The following is a 23554-nucleotide window of genomic DNA, read 5'->3' as shown; positions in this document are numbered from 1 at the left end:
GACTGATGTAAAATTTTTAGACGGTTGGTTTAGATTTGTGCTTAAAATTGACGTGTGTTCCATAAATTTTATGCTTGTCGATTACCCGTCCCTTTCCTTTTCGGCGGATAATAAAATGATAGATATAACTTAAAATAAAATTAGATGGTATTTACAGGAATTAGCACCAATAACCGCGTAAACTTAAAACAATTTTATTCTGATATGAATTCAGAATGAATCCAAAATGTAACCAGCCAGAACGTAAATCTCGATGAAGGATGGCAACCAATAAGGTTGACACCGTTACAGGTTATTATATAGTCTGTTCCTTACCCCGTTCCATTTAACAGCACAAGTTGATCCCGTCTCCGATCATCTATGGGTTTTCCGAAGTACGCATCATAAAGTACCTGCCCACTGACAGTGGTAACCACACACACGAAAACAAACGGCTTTAAAAACATTCTGCCAGGTGGACCAACCAAATACTTAACTCTACGATCAGTGACTCCTATATATAGACTACTTATAAAATATTTTTGGCAATTACTGATAATTGCGGATGGATTTATTGCCAGTAAAGCCAAATCAAATGCGGATAATTTTTGCTGCGATATGCTTCATTGCGTATTCATTAGATACTTTATATGTATACTGTGATACGAAATAAGACATTACAAACAGCTAAATAATAACAATAAAAAAAAATATTGCACACAAAAGAAAGGCGGCCAAAGTGGGCAAAGGCGGCCTTATCGCTGAGAGCGATCTCTTCCAGACAACCTTCGGCAGAGGATATAGTACACTTGTACAACTGCAGTGTAGCGCGCAAAAAAAGTAAAAATAAAATATAGACAAATACAAGGTTATATGTACAGGTGTGACATCGTAGCAAAAACTAAGCGATGATACAGACAATGATTCTGAATTGATATCAAGTAGAATTTTCCTTCGCAAAAGTATGGAACTGAAAATAATTTAAGAAAATCAGCAAAATGTTCATGAATTTTCCGACAGGAAAAACCATTTGATATCAACTCAGAATCATGGTTTGAATCATCCCCCTTAGTATTTGTTACGATGTCACTAACTCCCATATTGTACTTGTATGGCTACTTGTAGTACTTGTACGGGGTGTAAGTGAGTAACGAATACTGAGATTACTGAGAGGGACGATTCGGACCATTATTTTGAGTTGATATAAAGTGGAAATTTCCATCGCAGAAGTATAGATGTGAAAATAATTTAAAAAACTAAAAGAAAACATGATGTTTACGACGGAAAATTCCACTTGATATTATCTCAGGATCATGGTATATATACAGATGTTAGTGACATCGTGACGAATACAGAGAGGTATGATTCAGACCATGATTCTGAGTTAATATCAAGTGGAAGTTACAACTTTGGTTCTTTGTGCAGAATGACCTAAAACTTTGACCAGTGTCAGTAGAAGTGAAGTCTAAGCCCTCGGGTGGTTGAAAACTTTGTCAAGCAACTTTGCAACTAACTTACAAGCTTCCGGCGATGCTGATACATTGGTCCTGTTTAGCGAAGTTCGGATTTTTTTATGAATATGCTCACGAATTTTCGGGATCTGGTCCGCTCCGCGTATCGAATCCCAATTTAGACACACTTAATTGTCAAAAAGTCACCAATTTCGCATAGGATATTGCACGAAGGCAAGCCATGCTTTAAATGATTTGATTGGATTTGATTTATGATGCTTTCATTTATCAATTTCCATATAAACTGATGTCTTTTAACAAGCTACTTTATTGTATCAATGCGAAATTTTCAAGATATCTTTATTCAAACATGAATCCGAAAAACAATTTCTAAAATCATAGGTTTAGACCCGTGCAGGATTCGAACCTGCGACCTTAAAGTGAGAGTCAAGCGTTCTTCCAACTGGGCTAACGCGATATAATGTAACTGAAACTCACTCGGACAAAGTTACTAGCAGAAAACTATTAGTATAATTAGGTACAGAATTTATACTAAGTAAAGAAAGCTAACAATGTAGAAGAAGCAACGATATTTGCCATGACGACCGAAGTTGAACGACCCGCCATCGTCGGGTGACCTTTAGTCATAGAATAAATAATAATACTACGTACAGAATCGGTAGGTAACTTTCTGCCCCGCTCCAAATCGTATCCAACGCAGACCACACCCCCTCTGTGGATCTTTTAGTCTGAAATGTCCGTAAGTCACTAACGAGTAGGAGAGAGCGCAGATTAATGTCTATTCGATCGCGCACAAACTTAACCTAATTTTAGTTTGACAACTCATAAATTAGTGCCATCCTTCACTTACAATGTGTGCAAGAAAGAGATGCAGCTAGCTTTTGTCCTGTCTAATTAAGATAAAATTAAGTTAGTGCTCGCTCGAATCATTATGATTGTCTGTCTCAGTCGCACCTACGTGTTAAGAGGCACATTGTAAGTTGTATTTTTGTACGGAGTGTCCGAAGTGTGCTTCAGTCGCGAATATTTCACTCTATATAATTGTCTTAGGTTCGCTACGTGCTAAATGTACAGTAGATATTGGGAAGGAAATTCCCAGTGGTTCAACTGGTAAGACTACTGGGAATAGGGATTTATTTATTATTTATTTATTTATTTACATTTCGCGACTTTACAGTGCAGAAGCGCCAATGCGCCGTGAAACTTTAAATATAAACAGTATAATAAAAAACATATGAAACTTAAGTTTAAACAATATAAAAACATATTTAATTTTCACACATCATTCATCATCTTGCAGAACCTCAGACACTCGCGACACACATACGTCCACTCACTCACAAACAGAACACACTCTGGTGCTGATGCAAGGAGTGATATTTTTACACTCTTATTCTGATGGGAATTTGGTTCATTTTGTGATTTCTAATATAAAAACACTGTCAAGTGCCTAAACATGTCGTAAGTAGCCGTCTAAGAATCTGTATGCACCAATGTGTCTTTTTTTTTCATGGTGACTTACCATCAGGTGGGATTGTGGTCAAACGCGAACCTACATTAACTAAAAAGAAATGTATTATACTCACTACATGGCCGGACAAAATCGTTATGTTCATCTCAGGCCTTCTTAATAAAAACGATTGTAAGTTATGTTCACATTATTTGTGGTTCTACCCACCCCATTAGGTTCCCAAGTTTATACAGGGTGTCAGTGACATCATAACGAAAATTTTGAGGGATGAATCAGCCCATGATTCTCAGATAATATCAAGTGAAATTTTCCATCGCAAAAGTATAGAATTGATGAATTAAAACAAAGAATATCATGAATTTTGCGAATCCCAGTTAATTAACTCAGAATCATGGTCTGAAGCATCCCTCTCAGTATTTTCTATTACTAATACCCTGTAGTCTCTGCTTACCCCGGTGGGAAATAGGCGTGAGTTTATGTATGTATGTATGTAATACCCTGTATATTGAGGTAAAATCATGATTCCCCCTTTAATTTGACGATTGGCGCCTTTAATCTGTGAGTAATTACAAATCATAAACTAATATTAGTCGTATGTTGGAAATCGATTCAGCAAAAACTGGAGCCATTAGGTTATCTTGAGTTCTCTCAGACAAAGGGTCTGACCGCATACCTACACTTGGATCTTCTTCTTCTATCGTGTGGGTTGTGAGGCGAATTACCAACCTCATCAACCCTGGTGTCAGGGTTACTATTGAGCCGCCAAAGACCCCTGACATGACTCATTTATAACGACTACGTACTTACACAGTAAGTAGTAACCGGGACCAACGGCTTAACGTGCCTTCCGAAGCACGGATCGTCTTACTTTCGGACAATCAGGTGATCAGCCTGTAATGTCCTAACCAAACTAGGGACCACAAAGTAATTTTTGTGATATGTCCCCACTGGGAATCGAACCCAGGACCTCCGGATCGTGAGCCCAACGCTCAACCACTGGACCACGGAGGCCGTTCTACACTTGGATAATAGCCCAATAGAGCTCATAGTGCACTGTATGTATCCAGGAATGAAATTAGGCAACAGGCCTATAAGGTCTGGAGGCCAAAGGGGCGGGGTTCATAAGGGTTACAAAGAAAAACACCCTTTGAGTTTTAGCGGTATAAGGGCGATAAAAGAGAATAGAGAAAAATACATATATACTTTAACTTCTGTCATCATCATCATCTCCCCATATTATCCCGATTTTCGCAGAATTCGCTTACCTAACCGAACGTAAAGATTTGACAGATCCGGTTTTTTTGCAGAAGCGACTGCCTGTCTGACCTTCTAACACGCGAAGGAAAACCAGCCCAATACAGGATAGATCACATACCTCCGAAAATGCATATCGCGGGTGTGTGGGGGGGGGGACTTTAACTTCTGTAGTAGCGTAAAAGGAGGACTTATTGTAGTTTTACTGAAATAGCACAAGGGGGAAGCGTACCCTTGACACTACCGGTGGTGCCATCGGGTAGTGTCAAGGGTCCGCGGGGGGAGCGGTGAGGGCTCTTACTCGGGACAAGAAAAATAAAATAACAGCCCAGTTAGGCATATTAACCCTTTCACGGACAGAGATCATGGGTCATTGATGGTTCATAATTGGTAATATGACACCTTGGAATCGGAACGTCATTAGACGTTCTGTCCTTGAACGTGTTAAATTTCGATTTTTTTTTCTGTTTTCTTTTGTATGGATCAAGCAGCACTACTTACTTGAACGAGGTTCCACCTACCAACGGCCCTGACTCTACTCGATAGTGGAACAATACAGGGCAATTTATTACGATGAACAAACAAACACATTCGGGGGAAACTATCTGTGTAATTCTGTGTAATCGAATTCTTGCGGCGTCCACCCTCGTCCGATCTTCGGCTGACAATCGGCATAATATGCTCCTGGGAATTTGCTTCGGTATGGCAGTTCCTACTTGTATATAAATTGCCTATAATGTCTAAAATTCGCTCAAATAATGTTATCTTCTATGTTGTATTCTTCTTGTGTTTGCTTCTATGCTGTTCTGGGAGCAAATAAAAAACATAGAAAACGTTCAGCTGCTTGTCTTCCCGGGCATGTCGTAAAAACCGACAGAGGGATTGTGTCATCTAACATGATGGACTAATGTTATGGGCGATAGGCTGATCCCTTATCACCATAAGGTTCATCATATCCAGCTTACGACATCGTATCAACAGTGGCTGCAAGTTGTCTTTGATTACTTGTGGCTCTGCCCACCCCATTAGGGATTACGGGCGTGAGTTTATGTATGTGTATGTATGTATATAGATTATCTATAGGTATGTTTGAAGTAGCATTAAGTCACACCCCGGACACTTCATACAAATAACCTTGTTTTACACAGACACTACACATTGATAATATCGTACACGCGCATCTGTGTGTGTTACGTCTGACACCATATTAGGATTCAAGTTTAAACTATGTTTCCGAAGTGTGGTCTAGTGTTTAGTGTACTATATAGGATGTTAGTGACATAACGAAAACTTTCAGGAATGATTCAGACCGTTATTCTGCGTAAAAATATGTAAATCAATAATATCTAAAATATTCATGAATTTTCCGACAGGAAATTCCACTTGATATCTCAACTCTGAATCATCCCCTCAAAATTCGTTACGATGGCACTAACACCATAGATCTATGTATGTCCTTCTCCTCTAACCATCTACCTTGCAAAAAATACAAAAAAAAAAGTTATAAGTCCCATTGCTAGGCTAAAGTCGCCCACTTACCTCTATTTTTTTTATGTGACTTCTTGTAGATTTGCCACTGATGGCATAAACTACTTGGCCGGAATAACTCCAGCCTAACAGTCAAGTGGCACAAGTGAGTTAGTAGGTACCTAACCCAAAAAGTTCGCGTCCTAAATTGACCCGAATGCGAACACTCGGGAATCGAACTGAAGCCCTTCGAAGACTACAGTACAGATACAAGTAAGAACAAACAAATAAGTATTATTTCTAATAACAAATTACAGTCCCAAGGTTTTCGTTATTGCCAGAAATCTGAACTGATTACGTCATTAGTTGTCTTAATCACAGCACTTAGGGATTTTTTACCGCTTTTGTAGATGCTCCTCAGACGATCTTAATTTAAAAGTATTAAGTAAGTTTTTAAAGAAATTAAGTTTAATACAATTTGTAATTATAAATAGTAAGATGATCCATGCTTCGAAAGATACGTTAAGCCATTGGTCCCGGTTACTTTTTACTGATATAAGTAAGTAATCGTTACATGGGCCATATCAGGGGCCTTTGGCGGCTCAATCATAACCCTGACACTAGCGTTGATGAGGCTGGTTTTCCACCTAACAACTCATACAATAAGAAGACCGGCAGTAGCGAAGGAATATTAAGAAAATAGAAGCACCGAGGAGCTCGGTGGCGCAGCGGTAAACGCGCTCAGTCTGCGATTGTTGAAGTTAAGCAACTTTCGTAAAGGCCGGTCATAGGATGGGTGACCACAAAAAAAAATTTTCATCTCGGGCTCCTCCGTGCTTCGGAAGGCACGTTAAGCCGTTGGCCCCGGCTGCATTAGCAGTCGTTGATAACCATCAATCCGCACTGGGCCCGCGTGATGGTTTAAGGCCCGATCTCCCTATCCATCCATATGGAAGGCCCGTGCCCCAGCAGTGGGGACGTTAATGGGCTGACGATGATGATGATGAGAAGCACCGTATATTTGTAAAGTAAATCTAAGGCTATCAGAGTATGAGTACGAGACAGATCGGCTGCTGATAACGAGTCAGTTATTAAACGGGAATCTGACTGGCCGGAGTTTGAAACTCTTATTAAATTCGGTACGGCTTTGTGGACTTAGCGTTCGAGTCTCGGGAGCGGCTACGAAACCGGCGGATAGACAGTGAGCCCTTACAGTATTATCGTCGTATTTTATATTAAGTATCTTATTTATAACTAAGCAACCGTTTCTCTGATGGCTCGGACTTAAAATGCAAGTGCGGCACTGTTCCCCAAACGATGGAACATCTTACATCGTGTTCTGCGTGCCCGAACACCTGTATGCAGGAGGATCTGATGAGCGCTGCAGATATCGCCATACTTGTTGCCAAGTTTTGGGCCGATACTATTTAGTTTGCCATCGACACGATAATAGAAGAAGACTAAGCAACCGTTACTACTACTATTATTATTAATGGCATTATAAACATCGCCTGTATTATTATTGCTGTAGGAGATCTGCTACTATCGGAAAAGAGCCGGAATAATGATGGAAGGTTCTCGAATGGCGACCGCGTGTCGGACGACGTTCAGTGGGTAGGCCCGCTACAAGGTGGACCGACGATCTGGTGAAGGTCGCTGGAAGCCGCTGGATGCGGGCAGCGCCAGACCGATCGTCGTGGAGATCCTTGGGGGAGGCCTATGCCCAGCAGTGGGCGTCATACGGCTGATAATGATGATGATGATCGGCTAGACACTCATGCGGCTCTACTCCGATCTTCGGTGCGAACCTCTGTTAATTTTCTTTTTTCATTGACATGACCTATTCATTATTTATTGTTCTTTGTTTTTATAGCACATATCCGTGCTTAGGGAAACTCACAAAAAAAAATGGAGCTGCGGGTTCAAGTCGCGTCCGAGTTAGAATCTTTCCAATTTAAATGTTCTCACCAGGTATTTATTGAGTTATTCATTTCACTAAAACTGTCCGCTCAATCATTATAGATGGCGATACCGCTCACCACCTATCACGGTCTAACAGAAAGGTGGATGAGGCGTGGGCATTTAGTTCATCTTGCGATAGCTGTACCTCTGGCTACCCCATTGGGTCATCATCCAATTATATACCACTGCCCCATTATTCCCTAAAAAAATAGCATGGAGAATACACCGACAAGAGCGTGGCTCTTAAATTAGTTACGATGAGCCCATTCGGATATAGTCGTAAGCCTTATTGTCTATACAAGCCAATAAAATACAATAATAGAATTGCAAAAGCGGTATATAAAGCAAAAGTTGATGGTAAGGCTGGCAGAGGAAGACCGAGAAGGACTTACATTGACCAAATTGAAGATGTTCTTAGAATTATACGATCTACTTTGTACCGGCGTGCGTGTATGAGGCGATTGATGAATGTGGAGGAAGCAAGAGAAGTGTGTCAGGATCGAAGAAAATGGAATTCTATAGTCTCTGCTTACCCCGGTGGAAATAGTACAAGCCAATCTAGCCCCTCCCAGAAGCTCAAAAGCCTCCTTGAGCGTTCACAGTCTTCGCGGTGGTGAGCTAGATGATAACGCGATCTAAAACATGTACTCGTAATAATCGCTGCCGCGACCGCTCCGCCAACCGCTATCAGTTTGTACTCGTATAGTTCTCATAGCCGCATACTAAGCTCCAACAAAGCTGCGGCTGCACCAATTATATGTTGCCGATCGACTTACTCCACTAATGGGATTCCCACTCCACCACATTTGGGTATTAACTACAAGTTCACATCTCTTACCTTTGTTTGTGTTTCAGCCAATTTGCTTTGAAGCGTATGATTTACATTTGCTCACAATAAACACATAATTATTTTTCTAGTGAAAAATAAAATAATGTTGAAAATTAACCAAGGTTAATGGAGTCGGTCATTGACCTCATGACCCACATGAGAGGAGAAAAAGTAGCATAAGGCATACAATTTACAAGCCTATCCATCAAAAACAAAAATTTCATAACTTTCAATGGAGCTAAAAACATCATAGAATAGTTTTCATTATTTGTGATAAGTATTATAAACGCTGGTAACGTTTTAAAATGGCTGCCACTAGTTTCGTGAATAACAATTTGTTAATCATACTTTAAAGCTCCATTATACTACATACATAAACAGCCTATATACGTCCCACTGCTGGGCACAGGCCTCCTCTCAATCAACCGGAGAGGGTATGGAGCATACTCCACCACGCTGCTCCACTGCGGGTTGGTGGAGGTGTTTTTACGGCTAATAGCCGGGACCAACGGCTTAACGTGCCCTCCGAAGCACGGAATCAACTTACTTTTTCGGAAAATCAGGTGATTCAAGCCTGAAAAGTCCTTACCAAACAAAGGACAGTCTCACAAAGTGATTTCGACAATGTCCCCATCGGGAATCGAACCCGGACCTCCAGATCGTGAGCCTAACGCTCTTACCACTAGACCACAGAGGCTGTTATACTACCTAGTTGAGTAAAATTGAGTCGTGTTAGTAAAGTACAGCTATTAAAATTGGAACTAGGTTCAAGATACATTATGAATTTCGACTTACAAAATAAAGACAGATCTAAGACTAACGAAAAACATTTTCTTTTTTCCATTTAAATTGTTTATGAATTTTAATCATGACAGGCAATCGCTTCTGTAAAACGTGACCCTGTCAAATGTTTAGGTTAGGTAAGCGGACCTTGTGAAAAACGGAATAATGCTAGGAGAAGATGAATTTTGATCAAGAAAAACGTAATAAGTTCGACATTTTATCACGTTTTTCTAAGATGGTACCGTGCGTGAAAATTCGTGGCAGTAGGTCATCAACTTCAACAGTTTTTTTTAACTATTTTTTTTTTGACGTGACTTATTGTAGATTTGCCGCAGATGGCATTAACTACTTGGTCGGACAAATGGGGAGCGCTGAAGGCTCTCACCCGGCACAACGTTTAAGACAACAGGCCTGAGGGTGCCCAGTTGGGCGCGAACCTCGGCTCAGGGCGTCGTCTGAGAGGAAAAATATTTGAAAGAATTAATCGACCCTAGTGTGTCGATAGCGATAAGCGCTGAATGAGGGAAATCGTCGACCACGCCGGCGGGGTCGGTATCGGGGATTTTTTTAACTAAGCATGTAAACAAAAGAGAACGAAAACTCCATTAAAATACCTACCTAGGTATCAACATTGTATCACGCACGCACGTGTAACGCGTAGATACATAGGTCTAGCCGATGTTAGCGTTGTTCGACTTACATTACGGCGCAGTAAAAACTCAAAATCTTAATTAAACATTTGCGACAAGAAAAACACCTACCAATCAATCAATCAATCAATCAATAATACTTTACTGCACAACAACATATATAAAGGACATAAACATACGAATAAAACATAAGCACAATAGGCGGCCTACCACCGTTTCAGTACAATCAAATAGACGTTCGTTTTTTCGTTACAATGTCACTAACATCCTGTATGACACCAGGCCCCAGGAGGGTAGACAATATAGTAAGTATTATTCACCCTTGAAGGAATATGAAGTAGTATTAAGTTCTTATGATAAGAATCTTGTTTGTAACGCATTGGATATAATATCTGTAATGTTGCAAATGTGAGTGTAACTAAATAAATTATCCCATCCCTGCTCATGATGCTATGCTACTATAAACTATACCGACCTCCGTGGTCCAGTGGTTGAGCGTTGTGCTCACGATCTGGAGATCCCGGGTTGGAATCCCGATGAGGACATATCACAAAAATCACTTTGTGATCCCTAGTTTGGTTCGGACATTATTGACTGATCACCTGATTGTCCAAAAGTAAGATGATCCGTGCTTCGGAAGGCACGTTAAGCCGTTGGTCCCGGTTATTACTAACTAATGTAAGTACGTAGTCGTTACATGAGTCATGGGGCCTATGGTGGCTCAGTAATAACCCTGACACCAGGGTTGATGGGGTTGGTAACCCACCTCACAATCCACGCGATAGAAGAAAATTACACTGTCAAACTATAGTATACATCGAAGCAAAGCAAATAAATCACAATCACGTGTTTGAAGGTGAAAGAAAATATCGTAAGAAACCCCGTGCTCGGGGAATATTTATAAGCGTTGACCTTAACCTGTAAGTGGCCTGGTTTCCCTTAGGGTTGTAGGTCAGATGGCGCCGCTTCTGTAAAAAGCCTCGTGTCAGTCGATTATATCAAATTACCTAGATAATCCGTCCTTGGAATAAACGGTAATAAAGACGATAATAAATGTACTTATCTTTCTTTTTTTATAATAATCTTCTATCGTGTGGGTTGTGAGGTGAATTACCAACCTCATCAACACTTGTGTCAGGGTTATTGAGCCGCCAAAGGCCCCTGACATGGCTCATTTAACGACTACTTACTTACATCAGTAAGTAGTAACCGGGACCAACGGCTTAACGTGCCATCCGAAACACGGATCATCTTACTTTTTTGACAATCAGGTGATCAGCCTGTGATGTCCTAACCAAACTAGGGACCACAAAGTGATTTTTGTGATATGTCCCCACCGGGATTTGAACCTGGAACCCCCGGATCGTGAGCCCAACGCTCAACCACTGGACCAACGAAATATCTTTGCAAAAGAAGACCGTTATCTTTGTAGGTAAAGGACGGAACATACAGTCGAGACAAAATATAAGAGTTTACTGTAACGTGGAAGATTGGCCCTTTTCTAATATTTACTCAAGAACGACCCAATGCAGGTCGTATTCTAATGCTGTTCTTAAATGTCCGCTATTTTATCCCGTTTACGCTAAGGCACTTTTCTGTCCACGTTCCCAAACAAAAATAGATGGCGCTGTACAGCTCCTACGTGATAATTACCTATTTTCTCATTTCTGAGGTACATACAGACAGACAGCTAGTAGTTTCCGATCCCAAGATACGGTCGTGTCGTAGGGCTAGCAGACAGACACACGCACACACACACACATATCCGCACACAGACGCGCGCACACATTCACACACACGCACTCAAACGCACACAGAATCTTTACGTTTACTTTACATACTTCTTTTGTGTACCACTCAATTTTGATATTTTATGTTTTTGTTTTGGCTTCACTTTTCTATAGTTCTAAGGTTATAAATTAGGAGTCCCGTAAGAGGTTGGGAGCCTGGTGATCTGTCACACAGGGTCACACCTAGTATCGACACCAGTCTCTCACAAAGGCACTATAGTGTGTATCATTACCCTAGTTAAGTTTATGTTACCTTTGTGAAGAGAAAATAAAGATTTATTTTATTTATTTATTATATACGTATGTATTTATATTTAGTATATGTAGTGTGTATTATACATACATAAACTCACGCCCATTTCCCACCGGGGTAAGCAGAGATGAATGTGGAGGAAGCAAGAGAAGTGTGTCAGGATCGAAGCAAATGGAATTCTTTACCCCGGTGGGGAATAGGCGTGAGTTTATGTATGTATGTATGTTTTGGGTTTGTATGGAATTATGTTGTTAACTGTAGTAGGTACCTATTGTCTATCTTTATTTTGATTAGAATCATCATCATCCTCATCCAAGCCGTGTCCGGCGACGGCGACTCCTAAATGTCTATCCCAGGTCGTTTTTATGATAGGCTCTAATGTGGCTAGCAAAACCGAACTTCGATTTGAAGGTTCGGCCACATGGCGCACAGAATAACTGGCCAGCAGAATTAAACGTATAGTTGTAGGAGGGCTTCTGTCGAGTCTTCCGTATTTGGCGTTTTACGCCAAGATCTTCTAAACGCTTCTTTTTGATTAGAATAATAATAGTTGGAAGATGTTGTTGTGCCTGGGTGCAATAGCAAGGGTCGTCATTTCATACCCAAAAACAAAGATATGAGCATATTCCATATCTAAAACATGTCATTATAAGGTTAAACGAAGGCAGCGATATACAGCGCCATCTACATTGTTTTAGCGAACGTGGAATGACAGGGAAATGGCGGGCGGTTGTTTTTAAAATGGAAAATGAATTGAATTATAAAACGTTTTAAATAAACAAGGATTAAAGAAATATAATCGTCTCCTTCATGCTCCATCCCACAATTTTTGGGAAGGGAACGTCCCTCATTGACATTCAATCAATCAATCAATCAATCAAATCATTTATTGCACAAATATGGTATTTAAGGTGGTAACAATAAATAATATTTAAGAACAACATATTTGGCCATAACATAGGCATGCAAATTTGCATTAATTGCATTAATCCACGTTGCGATGTCCTTGAGTCGGTGTGTATTCTTTTTGGCACCCTATCACCCAAAAGTGGAGGAGCTCGGTGGCGCAGCGGTAAACGCGCTCGGTCTCCGATTGTTGAAGTTGAGCAACTTTCGCAAAGGCCGGTCATAGGATGGGTGACCACAAAAAAAAAGTTTTCAGCTCGAGCTCCTCCGTGCTTCGGAAGGCACGTTAAGCCGTTGGTTTCGGCTGCATTAGCAGTCGTTAATAACCATCAATCCGCACTGGGCCCGCGTGGTGGTTTAAGACCCGATCTCACTACTCATATTCATCCATAGGGAAGGCCCGTGCCCCTGCAGTGGGGACGTTAATGGGCTGATGATGATGATCACCCAAAAGTCATGGTATCTTCGAGCGGTTTGAGAATCACAGCGTCCCTTACACTTTTTATCAACCTTTTCGCCTTGTGAAGACTCAAACAGACGGTACAACATGATCGAGCCTACATTTAAATAAATAACCACTATTCCAGTATCCATATTGTCTGGTTGGAAATAAATAATTGGTTTCCTTCAATAACTTTCGGTAATGGATATATATTTGTCTGAATCTCGGTTTGTTTGTCATTTATAAAAGTAAAATAACAAACCTCGATAAATAAATCACAATAAATTGACGTGAGAACCAAGAACAATTGTGAAATTTCGTCTCAAGAACTTATAACAATAAGGATTGTCTTTGGGTGCACTCCCATAGTGCATACAGGGATAATCGCCGGTTGGTGTCACACAACATTTAGTTTAAATTGTCTTAACCTCTACGTGTTGGCTTCGGGCCCACGCACGCCTTCCAAAAGTCCGGGACTTCATAGGCCCGAGATATGGAAACGACATACAAATAATAATTTCCTTTATTGTGGCATAAAACACTAAGTCAATAGAATATACATGGACAATTCATAGAGCCAACTTATACTTATACACATTGATATATAATAATGTTATCTACATTACAAGTACAGTCATGAGCAATATAATGTACCCACTTTAGGACTCTGTCGCACTAACATATTTGACATTTAGTGAGACTTACAGTTCAATTTGTCAAAAAAGTTAATGTGACATGGTACCAAAGTGTATACATATTAATGCTCGTGACCGTACAATCTCACGTCCGTAATTTCGAATGGGGTGAGTAGTACCACAGTATTTTTTTAAAGACAAGGGATATAGGCGTGACTCTATGTTATCTATGCTAATATTATAAAATGGGAAAGTGTGTGTGCCTGTTTGTTTGTCCCTCTTTCACGGCAAAATGGTGCGACGAATTACCGTGATTATTTAAGAGAAGATAGTTGAAGGGATGGAGAGTGACATAAACTATTTTTGTCGCTTTCTAACCCCCCCACTTACCTAAAATGCGGGGTGAAAGTTTGTATGGAGCGACCCGCAGTTTTCATGGTAGAAAGCTGAAAATTGGTACGCGGACTATTTGTGACTAACAAAAAAACCGCGCATTTTTTTTTGGAAATTTTCCTCCAGCCTGTTCAAAGAGGGGGTCAAATTTTATATGGGACTTTTCGCAGTCTTTGAGGTAGGAAGCTAAAACTAGGAAGCAAAAGGGGATCTGTGTTACTCCGAATTTCATGCGAGCGAAGCCGCGGGCAAAAGCTAGTGTGTTATAAAATTGAGCTTATAAGCTGACTTAAATACTGACAAAACCTACTTTATAACAAAGTTGAAGTTGACGGTCGTTACGTTACATAGAGCTAAAAACTTTCAGAGCACACTTGACACTGTCTAAGTGCACATTGACACACGCCTCGCCTCTTCAATTTCTTAAGCCGTAAAGATGGCATAAAATACCGATCTATACTTCAACAGCCTAATTTACTTGGCGGTGTCTTCATGTTGGGCATTTGGGGCAGAGAGGTTTAAAAATAGAATAGCAATTTGAATTTGAACGGTTGGCAATAGAGATTTCCCCTATTAGGTACATGGGACATAAATATAACTGGCGAGAGGTGGGTGTACCTATATATGAATAGAATAGAATATTGTTTATTTGCTCCAAACATACGCGCACCCACGTAGAGCGGATGAAGGATAATAGGATTACGTAAACGGTATTTAAAGCGAAGGTTGGTGGGCTGGCAGAGGAAGACCTAGAAGGACGTGCATTGACCAAATTGGAAATGTCCTTAAAAAAGGTTCAGTACGATCTACTCTGTGGATTGAATGTGGAGGAAGTTGAAAACGTCAATAGTACCTATTACATAAACATAAATATCCTCTATCGTCGTCTTATAGGGCAAATAACGTAAGCGTCTTTTTTTTTTGCAAATCAGTTGGTAGAACGCTTGCCTCTCACTTTGAGGTCGCAGGTTCGAATCCAGTACAAGCCTAACCAAAGATTGTCGAATGTTTTTTCGAATTCTTGTTTAGATCATAAATGATTATCACGTGCAGAACGGTGAAGGAAAAAAGCGTGAAGAAACCCACATTCCCGAGACATTTTCGAAGGTATGTGATCTAACCTGTAATAGGCTGGTTTTCCCTTCGCGGGTTGTCTGACAGACAGTCGCTTCTATAAAAAACCGGACCTGTCAAATCTTCAGTTTAGGTAAGCGGACCCCGTGAAAAACGGGATAAATGCTACACCGACAAGAGCGTGGCTCTTAAATTGATGATGATGCTAGAGAGATGATGGAAATTTGGATGAGATTACTGACGTGACGTTTTGTAGATTTGACGCAGATGGCATTAACTACTGGGCCGGACAAATGCGGAGCGCTGATGGCTCTCACCCGGTACGATTTTTGTTAACAAAACCTCGCAATAAACAAGCTAGTTTCAATCCAGGTAAAAAATAATACCCGGATTGAAATTAATTGAAAGAAAAAAAGGGTTTTGTTTAAAGAAAATCACATCAGTGACTGACAAAAAAGGGGGTTACAAACTTTTTTGCATTTGGCAAACTAATCGCGCCCTATTTCGATGTACCGAGACATTAGTTTTTGAACAGCAAAGTCAAATCCTCGAATTATTCGGTGAGCGAGTCGGACTCGCACTTTTATTTCCTTTCTTTTTTTCTTTACTCCTAGAGAAACACACAGTGAGGGGAGCACATAGTGACTATGTAAATTATAACTTTGGTTACTAAACAATATCGCTGAGTTTGATGGATGTGGGCCATTAGCATGATGACAGTTTGAACGCAGTCCACGTGCCGGCACTTAATGCAACAACCACACCGCTGATGTGCCGTTCCCGAGAATGTGCCCACTTAGGGAATAAAAAAAAAATTCAGACAATATTCATCCATATTGTGTTAGTTAAATTTTATCCAGGGATGTTATGGATATGAAATTTCGGATACTGATTGGATAAGGATATAAGAATGATTATTATATCGGATCCGTAACCGTATCCGATTATCCGTTAGTTTCGGATAATTTCGGTTACGTATATAATTTTTTTAATGAATGTCAAAGTAAAATACAAATAGGTACAGGTAGGTAGGGGTAGGTAGGTAGGTGGGTGGGGATAATGTGGTTTTATTTATAACGACAAGTTATGTAATGTTTTAACGACAAAAGAAAAAACAAACAATGCGCGCGGCTTGTGTGTCGGCACAGGCAGTGGGCAGCCCATCTAAACAACTTATCATAACGTGCCTCAATTAGCTCCGCCCCTGTCCAATATTATCCGAAACTTTTATTACGGATTCGGTTACGGGTACGGATGATTTTTTATATCGGATATCCGATAGTTTCGGTTACGGTTGCGGAGCTCCCCAACATCCCTGATTTTATCTTACTAGCAAGTGTAGACTGGATTTTTTTTATAATTTATTGAATCCGGTGCGAATGAACGCACCCAGTGATGCATCAATGGGGAGTCCCATTGGTCCTTGAACACACTTAGGAGACCGTTAGTGCTGGCGCGGAGCCGGGCTAAAAGTCATCCGTGGGCGCCTCCTCCAACAAACACACGGAAACTAACACGCACGCATGTACGGGGAATATCCTCGGCATTAAAAGGACGCAAATCATATGTATTTTTTTTTACCTGACTTATTGTCGATTTGCCGCGTTAACTACTTGGGCGGACAAAGTCAAGCTTATGTAAAAAGAACTTCATTACCTAACCTTTACGCAGATAAGAATAGAGTACAAGAAAGAACAATTAAAATGCTAAAAAAATGCTAAGAGGGTTACAACATAATGCGGAAATATTACTACGCTTACAGCTATGCGTACCAGACAGGTATATATGGAGGCGACGGCGCCCGTGCCTTTTGGCAGTACCGACGTCCCGCACCAACCTTCTGTCATAAGACCCATTTGTTCGAACCTTGCGCACAGTAAACGAGATAGCCAAGAGAGTGGATCTGTTTTCGTGTTCCAAGAGTGAATTCGCAAAAATAGCAATGAGTGTGATCTGTTATACTTAATTAAGGAAATCGTATATTGTGCTAGTTAAAAATAATTAATGATTAATTTTAAATATGTATAAATAAGTCCCCAACTCTGTCGCATTAGGTTATCCTGTAAAGATAGTTGTTGTGAGTGAAATAAATAAATAAATTTGAAAAACAAAAGCAGTCACTGTCCTTACTATTACAGAGTTTTCCAACGGGAATATTCCCACTTTGGAAACATTCCCCGGAACGGCACATCACTAATCCACGCGTTACATGAGGCGGCGAGAATTTGGTTTTGTTACTATACATATTATATAATAAAAAACAAAATGTATAAAATTTTCTTCATTTGTTTTCATAAATGTCTTTATGTTTTGTTTGTGTGCTATAAAGTATATTTGATTTGATTTTGAGACTGTCCTTTGTTCAGTAAGGACTTTTCAGACTTGAATCACCTGATTGTCCGAAAAAGTAATATGATTCCGTGCTTCGGAGGGCACATTAAGCCGTTGGTCCCGGCTATTAGCCGTAAAAACACCAACCCGCATTGGAGCAGCGTGGTGAAGTATGCTCCATACCCCCTCCGGTTGATTGAGGCGAGGCCTGTGCCCAGCAGTGGGACGTATATAGGCTGTTTATGTTATGTTATGATTTGATTTTGAATTTTATGTGGAGGAAGCAAATGGAATACAATCTTATCTTATTTGGCCTATACGATCCCACTTCTGGGCAAAGGCCTCCCCTTGATTTTTCCACTCCTCTCGACTTTGCGCGATCTCCGGCCAATCCTTGCGATAAGCATTGAGGTCGTCACACCATCTTTTTCGCGGTCTGCCTCGACTTCTAAGCCCGCCCTGAGGTATCCAGTGAGTAACGACTCGTGCCCACCGCTCCGGATGCATCCGACAAACGTGTCCGGCCCAATACAATAGTCTATGCTTAAGCTGCTATTGCCCCGGTGGGTAATAGGTGCGACTTTATATAATGTAATGTATAATTATATTAATAGCCCGAGATATGAAAACGACGTACAAATAGAATAATTTTATTAATTTGGTGCCTAAATTGTTTCATCACTAGCACATTTAAAAGTATCAAATCAAATATTCTTTATTGCACACAAACAACACATACAAACATTTATAAGACACTTATCAACAGTACAAATGGGCGGCCTTATTGCTCTGAAACTATTTCTTACAGGTGACCACTAGGAATGAAACATAGAAAGAAAGAAACGTTTATAATAAAGGGATACTAAATTATAATTCATAATTTCATTTATTCGCCTTAAAAATAGTAGTACAGTTTGCAGATGGTCAGCATTTAGCATTAGGTCAACATTTTTAGTTATGAAAATTATAACATGCAAATAATAATGACAAGAAGATATTAAATTATTAAACTAAAATAAATTAACGAATATAACAATTATTATTTCCAAATCAAAAATTAATTCATTACAAAACAATACAGAAAAACAATGTCATAGAATAAAATCGATAAAATAATAATAATTGACCGGCATTATCGATATCAACCGATCATAGTACGGTCTTATTCGTCATTCGGTTAAACCATGCATTGAATAGACTACCCTCGCCGATTAAACATTTGTAGTATTCATAAAGAAATCGTCCAGAGAATAGAACAGCTTTTGCAGTAACCATTCGTGAAGCGATTTCGAGAACTTATTGAATGTAAGTATTTTAAACTGTTCTGGTATTATGTTAAATATTTTTATGCACATAGCGAAGCAGATTTTTTGGTACCGTGTAGTTTTTGGAACCATATTGTGAACTAGTCTGTTTGGATTTCTAGACGTTCGTGATAACAAATACCTACTACCAGGAATCCTTTTTTCTATTTTTTAAGTATCACTAGTGGATGTAATAATGTCCGCATGAATAAAATTATTTATTATTATTATTATGTACGAGAATCATCACCTTCCAAGCATTATCTCGTTTTTCACAGGTACGCTTACCTAACCTGAAGATTTCACAGATCCGGTTTTTAACAGAAGCGACTGCCTGTCAGACCTTCCAACCCGCGAAGGGAAAACCAGCCCAATACAGGTTAGGTCACATACCTCCGACAATGCATTTCTCGGGAATGTGGGTTATCAGCACATGATAATCATTTACGATCCAAACATGAAATCGAAAACAAATTCGATAATCATTGGTTTAGGCCTGTGCTGGATTCGAACCAGCGACCTCAAAATGAGAGGCAAGCGTTCTACCAACTGGGCTACCATAGCTCTGTAATAAGTACGAGAATATTTCATTTTATGTTATTATTAACAACTAGTTATTACGTCCAATAGTAACCCGGACACCAGGGCTGATGAGCTCGGTTATTGATCTCCCAACCAACATGTGAGACGGAGAAAAGTATATTACATCGTAATATATACGTTTCACAATCGGCTTGGCACAATTTTCATCATTTGAGGTCTGGAAGAATAATCTACCGAACGCGTCATCATTTTTTTTTATAAAGGGTGAGTGACATCGTAACGAAAACTTTAAGTGATCAGACCACGATTCTCAGTAACCTATCCAGTGGAATTTTCCCTCGCAAAAGTATGAAACACTAATATTTTCATGATTTTTCCGATAGGCAATGCCACTTGGTATCAACTCAGTATCATGATCTAAATGAATCACCTCAGTATTCGTTACGATGTCACTAACATCCAGTATATGCGCTTAACATAAGGTCACGAGTATATTCCCTATTATAGGGTGGTCGGGGGGGTTAAAATGGCCACATCGAAGCAATTCATCTAAGAAAGCAATTTTTTTTTTGACGTTACTTATTGTAGATTTGCCGCAGATGGCATTAACTACTTGGCCGGACAAATGGGGAGCGCTGAAGGCTCTCACCCGGTACAACGTTTAAGACAACAGGTCTGAGGGTGCCCAGTTGGGCGCGAACCTCGGCTCAGAGCGTCGTCTGAGAGGAAAATATTTGAAAGAATTAATCGACCCTAGTAGGTCGATAGCGATAAGCGCTGAATGAGGGAAATCGTCGACCACGCCGGCGGGTCGGTATCGGGGAAAGCAATATTGCAATTTGACATTTGCGCATATAAAAGTGAGATAAGAAATAAGAGCGCAATGCAAATAACTGTCAAATGCAAATATTGCTTTCTTAGATAACTTGCTTCGATGTGGCCATTTTAACCCCCAGAAATTCATTTATCACTTGATAAACTAAGTACCCAGACCACGGAACACCACGTTTTTTTTTTATTTAGGTACTTACTCTCATTCTATCAAGGATATATTAAGAAATAAAAAAAGTTTTAATAAAAAAACATTTGTTTCATCTCATCACTCAATGGTTCAAGTAATAATTTACGATAACTCATATCACGCCTCTCCAATCATAGCCATACAAAATCCTTGAAGATCAAGATGTACCCGGCTCCATTAGTCCTCCTCGGTTATTCCTCTCACGTCCCTCCCGAGATGCCCGGTCCTCTTAATGCAGCCCTCCCATCTGTTATACATGAATCCCGCATATTTTATCTCATATACAAAATCAACTAGCTTATGTATTCAGATTGCTCTGTAGGTATATAATTCTATAGATTTGTTGGGGAACTGTCTTTTCAACATTTTATTGTATCTACTATCGAATCGAAAAGAAGATGACATTATTTTGTACAAGAAAAAAGAAATATAGTTAATTAATTAATAAGGTAGAACACAACATACACATACATACATAAACTCACGCCCGTAATCCCAAATGGGGTGGGCAGAGCCACAAGTAATCAAAGACAACTTGCAGCCACTGTTGATACGAAGAACACAACGGAATTGATTAATACTTTTATTTATTGAAGAAACTCTAGACTTGAATGATGCTATTAAACGTTATAACACACGTGTTAACACGTGTGTGTGTGTGTGTGTGTGTGTGTGTGTGTGTGTGTGTGTGTATCAGCCTCCGTGGTCTAGTGGTTAGAGCGTTAGGCTCACGATCCGGAGGTCCGGGTTCGATTCCCGATGGGGACATTGTCGAAATCACTTTGTGAGACTGTCCTTTGTTTGATAAGGACTTTTCAGACTTGAATCACCTAATTGTCCGAAAAAGTAAGATTATTCCGTGCTTCGGAGGGCACGTTAAGCCGTTGGTCGCGGCTATCAGCCGTAAAAAACACCTCCACCAACCCGCATTGGAGCAGCGTGGTGGAGTATGCTCCATACCCCCTCCGGTTGATTGAGGGGGCACGGGCCTTCCCTATGGATGGATAGGGAGATCGGGCCTTAAACCATCACGCGGGCCCAGTGCGGATTGATGGTTATTAACGACTGCTAATGCAGCCGGGACCAACGGCTTAACGTGCCTTCCGAAGCACGGTGGAGCTCGAGATGAAAACTTTTTTTTTGTGGTCACCCATCCTGTGACCGGCCTTTGCGAAAGTTGCTTAACTTCAACAATCGCAGACCGAGCGCGTTTACCACTGCGCCACCGAGCTCCTCAATCTATATTATTTTTGTAAATTAAATGTTACAAGTGTCAATATTTATTTCACAAGTATAATATACATTTTCTTTTTTGACGTGACTTATTGTAGGTTTGCCGCAGATGGCATTAACTACTTGGCCGGACAAACGAAGAGCGCTGAAGACAACGTTTTAAGAATTAATCGACTCTAGTGGGTCGATAGCGATAAACGCTGATTGACGGAAATAGTCGACCACGCCGACGGGGCATATTATACAATACCTCTACTATTATTAATAAACTTAGTTTACACGTACTTGTGAGTAACTTGCAACTTGAACGTGTAACCGTGTAAGTTTTGATTAACAGAAACACGCACCGAATACGACCTTAGGCAGAATAGGTAGTGACAAACCACATATTTAATAGTAAGGCATCTCTTATATCAGAGTTTCTTCAATAAATAAATGTATTAATTAGTTACGTTGTGATCTACCTTATTAATTAGATAATATGTTTCTTTTTTCTTATTTTTCCTGCAAGAGTCTTATTCAGACACTTTATTTGTGTTTACAGAGGAGGATCTTTAATTGGCTGTCTGTTTTATATTGTTAAGATGTTTTTTTGTATCTGTAGCTGTTAGTCTTCCAAAAAAAAAAGAAATCCAAGAAAGAAAGTAATATAGTGGAATAAATATTACCTCGAAATCCATCTCTAAATGTTTGTCCTGTACCATAGAATAAGGAATAACACTATATAATATAGAACAGCAACTCTCCGCTCCCCACCAGCGTCTGAGCTAGGTTTACCTCACCCTTGGTTGGTCCTAAATGCCCTAACACCTGCACTATTAAAGAACTTCACGAAGCCACTGACAATGCCGTAAGCGTGGCCAATTACTGGTCAGCAAAAATTTAATATCGATCGCCATCGACTCGCAAAGAAGAAGAAGAAGAACTTCACCCCCACTCGGACATAGTTTAGTTTTCAATCGTATGGCGTCAGACGTCACACACAGACGCGCGTGTACAGTAACGTCAATGTGTGGTGTCTGTGTTGTTTGTATGAAGAAAAAAAATACGGGTAACTTTGACCCAGGATGTTAGTAACAATGATTTCTTACTCACTAATATTAGATACACACACATACACAATAAAAATAAGACATTTATATACTGCTCCTGTACAAGTGACTCATGGAGCAATGAGTCACGTACGGACAGTCCAGCCTACTTACAATCATGCTCAGGATACTGTTGCTGGCGCGGATCCTACGAGTCAGTGATGTGCATCGTTTACGCATTTTGGTGTAGAAGCAGTCGACCCGCGCCTCAGCGAACATCCCTGACGCGCTAGAACGCCGCTGCAGCCCCATCAGCACCCTGAACGCGTTGTTATATTGAACGCGCAAAGCGCTGTATTGTATTAAGTGCCCGGGGTGTGCCTATACTATAAAATCCCGAAAACGCGTTGTTTTCTGTTTGTTTGCTTTGTTTATGGCGGTTCTTTGCCAATACACGTTCCGAACGCCTAAAATAAAGTTTATATAGATGTTTATTTTCCTCATTTCCATTGCTTTTGAACCGTTAAAAATACCGTGTTGTTAGGGAGTTTTTTGCGCGAAGCTTTTTCTCAAGCATTCTTTACACGTTTCTATTGTTCCGAAATGCTGATAGATTATAGAAATGTATTTAAGTAAAGAACAACAGTGATAATTGATTATAAAAGAATATTCAAGAGGCAATAAACGATTTATGATTTTTATACTATGATGATGATGATGATGATGATCTC

The 23554-nt window shown here is 40.0% G+C and overlaps 1 protein-coding gene across 1 annotated transcript in view; it reads right to left on the bottom strand.

Annotated features, from left to right (window-relative positions):
• The window catches only part of LOC126375858 (peroxidase-like), a 37126-nt gene extending 13991 nt beyond the window's left edge, over positions 1-23135 (bottom strand). Inside the window, exon 1 of the mRNA XM_050022918.1 lies at positions 22998-23135. Coding sequence (XP_049878875.1) covers positions 22998-23135 — 138 coding nt within the window. The remainder of the gene's footprint in view (positions 1-22997) is intronic.
• Between the last annotated feature and the right edge of the window lie 419 nt (positions 23136-23554).

Source organism: Pectinophora gossypiella, chromosome 2 (assembly GCF_024362695.1).
Source record: "Pectinophora gossypiella chromosome 2, ilPecGoss1.1, whole genome shotgun sequence".
In the NCBI taxonomy this organism is placed as follows: Eukaryota; Metazoa; Arthropoda; class Insecta; order Lepidoptera; family Gelechiidae; genus Pectinophora; species Pectinophora gossypiella.
Note: the sequence above shows the minus strand (reverse complement) of the source record. Positions and strands in the feature narration are given on the sequence as shown.